The following is a 9,688-nucleotide window of genomic DNA, read 5'->3' as shown; positions in this document are numbered from 1 at the left end:
CTGACTGGGGACAGTTTTTGGTCTCAGAGTCCTGGGCAGTGCTGAAGGGGGAAAAAAAAAAAAAATCCCAAAAGAATTAAGGGAAGAAAAATTAAGCAGAGAGCAATTTGGGCAAACCCGGCTCGTATCAGGCTGAGCCTCCCTGTGCCCCTGGAGCTGTGCCAAGGAGTGGCAGGGGGGCGGTGGCAGCAGTGACAGTGACAAGCCGGGCAGCTGCAGCACCAAGAGCAGCAGGATCGCCCTGACAGCGCCATGAGGGGTTTCCAGAGGGGCTCCCAGCTCCTGGCAGCTGCACTCCGGATCACCAGGGTCCCCAGGGCACAGCTGCGCTCCAGCCCCCCCGAGAACCCTCTCTCCCCCGGTGTGAGTATTCTGGGGGGGCTGAAAAGGTGGGAACACCCTGGTTGGAGGGGCCCAAACCCTCTGTGTCAGGGCCAACTTATCTTGGAAGGGGGTGGAAGCAAAAGGGGAGGGGGAGGAAGACAAGGAATGCGCCCTGAGGCTCCAGCCCACAGCTCCATGGTGTCCATGCCCTGCTCCCCACCTCTGGCTCCTGCTTCCATTTGCTTCTGTCCTTTCAGCCCCGTTTTTAACCTTTGGGATTTGGGGGTCCTCTGCAGCCCAGGACAAGGGGCAGCCGTGTCACTGGTGGGCCCCTCAGGGACAGACCCACAAATCCTGGGACAGTCACCCCAAAGGAGTGTCCCCACCGGCAAGGACAGGGGCTGCTGTCACTGCAAAGCCCAAAGTCCCTCTGACACTCCCCCTCTAGGGACAGTCCCCCCAAAGCAGACCCTCCAGGGCTGGGTGAAACAAGCTGGGAAAAGGGAGCTTTCCACCAAAATCCTGCCTGGTTCCCCCTCCACCCCTTTTTGGAGAAGTTTTCCCTCTGCTGCCTTCCCAAGGTCTTCAACAAAGGAGCTGCGGGAGCCTGGAGAGGGTTTTTCCAGGCATATAAATCAAAGAAAGGTGCCAGTGTGGGGGGTAAATGTCATCCTGGTTGTACTGGGGAAACGAGGGGCTGCTGCCGTCCGCAATTCCCATCCCAAAGTCATCTGAAAGTCAGGAACACTGCAGGCCTCGGCCACAGCCTCAAGGTCACACACTGCTCCAGTGTCCCAGAGAAACAACAAACCTGGAGAGCTCCAGCTCGATCCACTGCCAGTGGGAAGAGCTTTGCTCCCCAAACCTCCCCTCCCCAGCCCCGGGGCAGGTCCAAAGGGCTGGGAAGAGCACAGGGAAGCGAGCTGGGTGCGTGGTGTTGGCACCAGCACAGCCATCCCACTGATTCCCACTCCTTGTCCCCCTCAGGAACAAGCCATCGCCCTCGCTATGATGTTCTCGTCCTTCCTGCTGCCCACAGCCTGGGTCCTGGCAAACATATACAACTACAGGAGCAGGCCGGAGTGAGGAGGGGCAGGAGCAGCCTGCTCCCTGCTGAGAGAATCCCGAGGGAAGAGCCTCGCCTGGATGGAACCCCCCGAGCCTGCTCATTAAAATCCGCCTTTGCATTCAGCAACGGCTCACTGGCTTTGCTCCATCCCTGGGGGTGTCCGTAGGGAATGAATCTGGATCTCTGCCTGCTGTCCTGATGGCAGCATTCCCTCAAGGGCTGGCTGCAGGTTCCAATGGGAAGCCCTCTGGAGCCTCTACCAGCTGCAGGGATGTGTGCACCCAGTCACCTCCCCCAGTGCAAGCAAGGAAGCCAATCCTAGGTAAATTCCTGGCAGGAAAACGCTCAGAGGCTGGAAGTGACATTAAAAGGGTGCCACGGGCTGGGGGGTGCACAGCTGCCCATTCCCCTCCCTGCAGGAAGGGCGTCTCCACCCACCACATCCCAAATTACCTGTGCCTGGGAAGCAGCCAGCACGTGGAAGGTTTGGGTGGCAAGGGATACTTCCAGGTATCTTGGAAAAGCCTCTGGAGCTGTCACATTTCCACAGATCTGACCCTCATTCCCAGAAGCAGCTCAGAGCTCCATAGCCAGTAGAGTGCTCCCACAGCACCAGAGCTGTCAGAATGCTCCTGGGAGAAGCTGTTACTGCTTCCCACAGCGACATTCCAGGTTTTGGATGCTGATCTCAGGCAGCAGCAGCCCCACAACTCAATGACTTCAGTGGAGCTTCCTTTACTCCTTAACGTGCAGTGACAGCCATGGGAATGAGGGCTGGATCTGACATGGCACTGGGGAGGAGACTGTGCTCCTTTAAACCTTCTCCTGTCCTCAGCTATGAAATAATGGGAATATTTTCCTGATCAGAATACTTACTTCTTCCACACATTCTCCTGAAGTCAGTAAAAGTGGCACCAGGAATAAGCTTTGGAAGACAGGATGCAGCAGGTATTGGGGAAGACAAACCCAGTGGCTGGGCAGGGAAGAGGCAGGCACTGGGCACTGAACAACCCCCATCCAGGAGGGAATTTCAGCCAGAAGGGCCTGGAGAGCAGCAGGAGGAGGGTGAGCAGGTACAGATTCCAGCAATTCCATTTTGGCCCGTTTTCCAAAGTTTGTCTTCCTTGTGTGAAGCATCTCTGCACCAGTCTGGCATCAGCCACATGCTCCCCTTCTTTCTCTTGCTGGATTTACACCCTCAGTAAAGGCAGGAAAAGCAGGAAAAGTAAAAAAAAATTCCAGCAGTGCCATTTGTTAATGACACCAGAGAACCAAACTGGTGAGGAAAGCTGCTGAATCCCAGCAGTGGCAAGGCCTGACCGTGGAAAAACGTTTTTAAAGGAATCAGCAGCAGCTCAGCTGCCAGGGATGGAGACGACACAGAATTCCCAAAAAGGGAAGGCAGAGACGTTTATTCCGGCTATGCCACTGCACCTCACCTGAGCACAAAGCATTGGTGAAAGACAAGCACCCCCTCAAGGGTATGGACACACCCACTAACCAGGAATCCCGGGAAAACCCTTGGATGGAGCAAACACTCCCTCTGCTGCAGATGAGGAGAGGTGGAGGGAAGGGGGGCCAGGGGAGGAACAGGATTCGGGGAAGAAGATTTGAGGAATGCTGCCTCAGGCTGCTGCAGGGGCAGGGGGAGAGGGCGGCGGGACAGGCTGTGTCCCCTAAGGCCAGGACCCCTTGGATCCTACACCAGGATCCTTCCTGCAGCAGCTGGAGGCAGGAGGGATCAGGAGCGATCCATCCCCCCAGGACGGAGCTCTGGGATCAGAGCCACTCATGCCAACAGAGGGAAAGCTTGGCTCGAGCACCAAAGGGTCACACAGCAAAAGGCCACGTCCTCGTCCTCCTGCTCGCCACATCCCAGGCTGCTCCCGCTCTGCCCACCCACCCCTCCATGGATTCAGTGCAGTCAGTGGTCTGAGTGCTGCCGGCCTCAGGAGCAGCAGGAATCACTCTCTCCTCTATGTCAGGATGTCGTGGGCTTGGTGCTCCACCAGCATCTCCATGCTCCGCACATCCGTGCACCAGAACTCCAGGCGATCCTTCATCCCCTTGATCTGCAAGGCAAGGCCACAGGGACAGAGTGCCTCAGCTCCTGGGAATGCCCACAGGCTCCTTCTCGCACCTGAGAGCTCAAACCACTCCTCAAAACCCCACACACTGAGAAAGGGAGATGCCCCAACCCTGGAAGCATTCCAGGCCAGGTTGGATGGGCCTTGGAGCAACTTGGGACAGTGAAAGGTGTCCCTGCCCATGGCAGGGATGTGGCACTGAATGGGGTTTAGGGTCCCTCCCAACCCAAACCATCCTGGGATTCTGGGATTAACAGCTTCTACCAGCAAATCAGCAAGGGTTAAACTGAAACACACCAAAGGAATTGTCTGCAGCTGGAATTCCAGGCACTCAGTTTTGGGTTTGAAGGTAAAGACACCCTGCACAGTCTCCTTAAGTGTTACAAGGATGAACTTGAGAAGCTCAGCAGCTCCATTATCATCCTGGACTTCTCTCTTCCCAAGAGGAACATGCCTCCTATATCCTTGAAACTCCCCGAGGTTGTTTCATGCATTTAGGCATGAGGCCTGGATCCTTCTGGAAAACCCAGCCATGGCTTCTGTGTTCCACGGTGTTTGTGTGGCTTTCACAGTGCCAGCCCTGTCCCTGTCCCAGCTCCTGGGTGAAACACTCTGGGGGCAAAACCGCGCCCCCAAGGAGGCTCATTCTCAAGCCAGGAGTCATCCCGGCTCCGGTGTCACTCCCAGGTCACCTCACCCTGGCCCAGGTGGAGCTGGTGGCCCTTACCTGCTGCAGGTCCAGCACCCGTGGCTGCACCCATGTCATGTGCACCCTCTTGTCCACCTCGTCGATGCTGCCCTTCACCAGCCCCACTGAGAGCGCCTTCATCACCAGCAGCTCCACCTGGGAACACAGATCATCCTGGGAAATGACCCAAATCACACAGTTTTCCCCCCACCGAGATGAATAAAACTCGGCATCCTCACATGAGATCTCCACAGAATCCAGGGCAGCAGCTCTCACACCTGTCCCCTTTCGGGTAACAGAACTGCTCAAGACTCAGCACTTCAACATAGAGTTCTTCTCCTTAAAACTTTTCCCTAAAACTGGATTTTAGGGTTTTTTAGTTCTTTTTTTTCCCCTAAAACTAGATTTATTTTCTTTTCTCTGAAATCCAAGGAAGAACAAGGCAACTGGAAAAAAGCCAAAAGATCCCAATTGTCCCCAAGCAGCAGGTGGGAGCTGGTTTCTTCTCCCAGGAGCGACAGGACAAGAGGAAGTGGCCTCAAGCTGCACCAGGAGAGGTTCAGGTTGAACATGAAGAAGAATTTCTTCATGGGAAGGGCTGTCAGGCACTGGAAGGGACTGCCCAGGGAGGCATTGATGTCCCCATCCCTGGAGATGTCCCAAGAATAACAGGATGTGGCACTCAGTGCTCTGGGCACAGGCTGGACTCGATGATCTTGGAGCTTTTTTCCCAACCCAAATGACTCTGGGATTCTGTGTGGTTCAGGTCCATCCAGGCACTCTCAGAGCTCCACAACAGGACATTACCAAGGGTGTCTAACCCCAAACTCACCTCGTTGACGGTGACTTTGGCACTCTTGGCAATCTCCTCGAAGGTGAGCTGGCGGTGATTGGCCGGGCGGGTGAAAGTCATCTGGATCCAGGGAACAAACCAAAAAAAAAAAAAACAACCCCCCCCGGCTTTTAGGGATTCCCACAGCTCACAGAACCTCCCCCAAGCTGTTCTACCCAGTCCCACACTGCACTGGCAACTGCATCTCCAACGTTTAACTCATCTCGTCTCAAAATTAGTCAAACAAGAATGTTTTACACCAGTGTGGTGTGGTGACAGCAGAGCCTTCCAGTGACAGGAAGGGACTGTTTCAGGTTATCCATCAGGGAAAGGACCCTCAGTCCTTGGGAAATAAAGATGTTTAATTGTGTTCTAAAAGTCTTATATTACACGGGTATATAATCCAGGCACCATCCCTGAAGGATTGCTCTCCCCCTCCTCCATATCACAGAATTGATGCCTTCCACTATCCCAGGCTGCTCCAAACCCCATCCAACCTGGCCTTGGACACTTCCAGGGATGGGGAAGCCACAGCTTCTCTGATCAAACTGTGCCAGGTCCTCACCACCCTCACAGGGAAGATATTCTTCCCAACATCCCACCTAACCTTCTTGCACATGGAGTGCAAGAGCCACCCTGGACCTAGGGACAAGCAGCCCAGCACAAGGTTGTTTTCCCTCATGGCACCTGCCTGTGGCTCCATCTACAGGCAAAATCCACACTGAACTTCCTGTGTGCAGGAGTTCCTGCAGGTGAGTGACCAGACACACCGAGCACGTCCCAGCTCACCTCCATCAGACACAACAGCTGGATCTTCTGCAGCAGGAGCGCTTCGTTTGCAGCCAGGTCAGGCTGTCAGGGGAGAAGAGGCACCAGATAAGGTCAGGATTACATTTTTTCCCCATCCTGGGGCAGAACAGCTTTACATCCAGGAATAAATCCCTGGGAGGGCTCATTTAGGAGGAAGGAGGCCACCACACCTCACCCACCAGCCAGGAATGGTTCCAGAAAACTACCCAAGTGCCAGTGAATTCACAAATCCACTGCTACGCCAGTGATTTCTGGTTTAGGCAGTGCAGGTAACATCCACCATCACTCCTTTCCTTCACACTTCCCAGAACAAGAGGGAAAACCACAGTTTTCCACTGGAAGCACTCCAGAGGGAAGCCAAAAGGAAACTGATTATGTGTATCAAGATGGAATAACCACTCCTAAGCTCCGACCAGAATTTTACCAGTGCTCCAGAGCCAGGAACGAGGCAGAGGTGATTAAGAAAAAGTCTGCAGACTCCGAGTGTCAGGTGGAAATGCCATGCCTGGGCCTTCTGCAGTCCCAGAGCCCTCACCTGCTGCCCCCAGGCCGACTTGAGGGCCTGGAAGGTCTCCACGTTGCCGCTGTTGAAGGCGAAGAGGGTGTCGATGAGCCACTGCCGGTCCGTGCTGCGCAGGGACTCCAGCACGGGGTGCATCAGCTGCAGGGGACAGGCAGGAGGCTGTCAGCAGGGGGAAAGCAGCTCCTGGAGCTCCAGGGGTGAAGGGATGTGGCAGCACTCACCAGCTCCCCAAAGTTGTAGACGCCTTCTCCCAGCAGCCCGGCCAGCCCAAGGGTGAAGGCTCTCTCCTGCTGCTCCGATACTGGAAAAAGACCAAAACAAAAATGAGTTGGATGAAAAAAGACCCAAACCAAAACTACTGCAGATAAAAAAATACCCTAACCAAAAATAACTGGGATAAAAAAAAAAAAGCCAAAAATAATTTGGTTAAAGCACCACTTTAAGCTCCACCAAGCCTTCCCTCACCTACAGTAAACTATTCCCAGCCCTCACCTTCCCCCACACCGCCTGAAATTCAGGAGCTTGCAGTAACCACAGCACAAAAGGGCTCCTTTTTGAATCTAGAGTGAAGATTTTGGGGAACTGGAACAAACTTGTCCTTCTGGCAGGGCCATTCCCCCTTTTTTCCCCCAGTGCAACTCAGGAGCAGGTCCTCAGGGGTCACTCCTTAGTCCAGCCACACCTCAGATCCACCACGGCACAAGCAAAACAACGCAGAAGGAAAAACCTCAGCCAGGGCACTTATTTGGGTTAGGGGAAGCGTGGAAAGTGGGATTTCCCCCGGGAGAGCAGTCACCTGGCAGGTCTTTGACCTCGATGCAGCCCAGGAAGCGCAGCGCATCCTTGTAGTAGGCGGCGTGGTTCCCCACGGTCTGGTAGTACTTGCTGGAGAGGTCGTAGAAGCGGCTGTGCACTGACGTCACCCCGGGGAGGGTGTTCAGCATCTCCTCCACCTCCTCAATGGTCTCCTGGCAAGGACAAGAGCTGGCTCTTACAGCTCCCAGCTCCAAGGACGGCAGCCTTCCCGAGGGATCCCCGGTGACATCCTGGGCAAAGCCACCATCACTCCCACACCCTCCCCTGTGCTGAGCCCCTGGCACAGGTCGCTCAGAGAAGCCATGGCTGCCCCGTCCCTGCAGGTGTCCAAGGCAAGGGTGGAGCAAGCTGGTCTACTGGAAGCTGTCCCTGCCCATGACTGGGTGATCTTCAAAGATCCCTTCCAACCCAAACCATTCCAGGATTCCATCACCCAAACCCATCCCACTGCACACTGCCCTAAGAGAATCAAAGCTGCCCTGCCTGAAAAACATCATTTTGGGTTTAAAAGGCGGTTTTAAAAGCAGCCAAGGATGACAAACCCCATGTGCTTGGCCACAGGTCACCCTGAGCAGCTCCCACATCCTGTTGAGCTCACAAGTCCCGAGGGGCAGGGAGCTGGGATAACCAAGGAATGTCACAGCAGCCCAAAACTGCCCAGCTCTCACCTTGGTGACCTGCAGGTCCCCGATGTTGAGCTTGAGGGCCCCGATGGCTGTTTTGCACAGGATCACGGCCTCGTCGCTGCTCTTCACCTGCAGGGACACAGGGACCTGCTCAGAGGGTCACCTGCAGCCAGGTGTGCTCCGGGGGCTGGATAAATGTCACTTGTGAAGACATTCCTGCATTCAAACCCCTGTGGAAAGGTGCTGCTCTCCAGCACAGGTGACACACATGCTGGTGATTCTTGGCACAACACACCAAGAGCAACTTCCAACATACCTTCTCCCGGGTCTTCTCCAGAAAAGTCAGGGCCACATTGGGATCTGGAACAGAGGGAAAAACAGGCTTAAATGAGCAGCTCTCGTGGAGCCAAACCTTGCTGACCAAGACACCTTTTACAGGGTTCCTGAAGGCTGGAATATGGGTTTCCCACGGTGTACCCTCCACCTGCAGCAAGTGCTGCTAGTTAAGCCAGCCTCTTCCTCACCAACCACTTCTCCAGAGAAGCTGTGGACTCTCTACTCCAGGGATCAACAATAACTTAAGCTTTTTTTAAGCCAGCACTTTCCCTTCCTGACACAGCAGGAACGCAACAACTTTCCCATCCAAGACTGACCCATCCCTGGCCACATTCCAGAGGTAACAACAGGACAGGGAGCAGGGGAGGACACGCACCTGTCATCTGCCGCACCACGTGCAGGATAATCTCCACCAGGGACAGGGGGTTCACCCTGCAGGGAGCAGTTCAGAGTCAGCACGGGGCCCCCAAGCCCCCCAGGTGACCCCCAAGCCCCCCCGTGACCCCCAGGAACTCACCTGTGCTCAAACTCGCTGATGAAGTTGTCGTAGAGCTGCGGGGACAAGGACAGGGACACTCAGGGCAAAGGACACCCCAGTTCAGAGCTTCTCCCCACATTTCCTCTCTATTCCAGCTCATTTGAACATCTCTGGAAGTGCTGGAGAGGGCTCTGAGCCAACTGGGCTAGTGGAAGGTGTCCCTTCCAGGGAGGGTGGAACATGATGAACACTCATCCTGCACTTGCAAACCTCTTGTTAAAATGTGAAATGAAAGAAAAAAAAAAATCCCCCCGCAACTTCCCACCCAAAAAAATAAATTCGGTGAGTGAAGTAGAGAATCACTTTGAAGCTTCTGAAGACATTTGACTTTAGCAGAATTGTCACACAGTCACCAGTGCAAACACCCCGGGAGCTGAACCCACCCTGGATAGTAATTCTCCAAGAGAAGCAGGAAAGAGAGACGCCACAGGCAGAGTTTTCCCCGGTACAAAAAAACCAGGAGAGCTGGGAAGAATCCGCTCACCTTGATGAGCCCATCTCCCTGAGCGAAGCAGGGGTCCTGCACGAAGTCCAGCACCTGCAGAGTGAGCTGGTGCCACAGCCTGGGGACACAGAAGAGCCCCGTGAGCCCAACGCCGCCAAACCGTGCCGCATCCCGGGACGTGCCGAGCGCACCGTGCGGGGACCGACGGGGGCCGGGACCCCCTGACAGGGACAGGCACCGCCGGAGTCGCCTCCCGGGCGACAAACGGGGCGGCTAAAGGGTGGTGGCTCCAGCCGGGCGGGCTCGGCCGCGCTCGGCTCCGGGACCCGGCGCGGGCCATCCCCCCGCACCCCGTCCCCGCTCACTTCTTGTTGTAGAGCTCCTCGAGGCGGTGCCACACGGCGGCCTGGCCCGGCCCCGCGCTCTGGCTCTGCTGCAGGAAGCCCGGCACGTCCTTCATGGCGGCGGCGGGGCCCGGACGGAGCCGGGGCCGGGACCGGGACGGGACCGGAGCGAGGAGGAGGCCGCGCCGTCCCCGCTGTGCGCACTCACTTCCGGCCGCGCGGGGCACGCCGGGTACCGTAACGCCCCGAG

The 9,688-nt window shown here is 55.8% G+C and overlaps 1 protein-coding gene and 1 long non-coding RNA gene across 2 annotated transcripts; one reads left to right on the top strand and one right to left on the bottom strand.

Moving 5' to 3' along the window:
• Positions 1 to 205: 205 nt before the first annotated feature.
• LOC136291651 (uncharacterized) lies at positions 206 to 1,515 on the top strand. Its single transcript, XR_010721639.1, has 2 exons — positions 206 to 363; positions 1,312 to 1,515. It is a non-coding gene; the product is annotated as an uncharacterized lncRNA (long non-coding RNA).
• Positions 1,516 to 2,778: 1,263 nt separating this feature from the next.
• Positions 2,779 to 9,643, bottom strand: PSMD13 (proteasome 26S subunit, non-ATPase 13). The gene is made up of 13 exons (XM_066187152.1): positions 9,460 to 9,643; positions 9,134 to 9,212; positions 8,629 to 8,663; positions 8,488 to 8,543; positions 8,092 to 8,135; positions 7,818 to 7,904; positions 7,130 to 7,301; positions 6,555 to 6,634; positions 6,346 to 6,471; positions 5,790 to 5,852; positions 5,001 to 5,081; positions 4,208 to 4,324; positions 2,779 to 3,465 (listed from the first exon to the last, which is right to left on the bottom strand). The coding sequence occupies exons 1-13, from the start codon at positions 9,552 to 9,554 to the stop codon at positions 3,370 to 3,372; spliced, it is 1,131 nt and encodes a 376-aa protein (XP_066043249.1). The 5' UTR covers positions 9,555 to 9,643; the 3' UTR covers positions 2,779 to 3,369.
• Between the last annotated feature and the right edge of the window lie 45 nt (positions 9,644 to 9,688).

Source organism: Chamaea fasciata, unplaced genomic scaffold (assembly GCF_029207755.1).
Source record: "Chamaea fasciata isolate MVZ Bird 193981 ecotype frontalis unplaced genomic scaffold, bChaFas1.0.hap1 SCAF_7, whole genome shotgun sequence".
NCBI lineage: Eukaryota > Metazoa > Chordata > Aves > Passeriformes > Sylviidae > Chamaea > Chamaea fasciata.
This window is presented reverse-complemented; position numbering and strand designations above follow the sequence as displayed.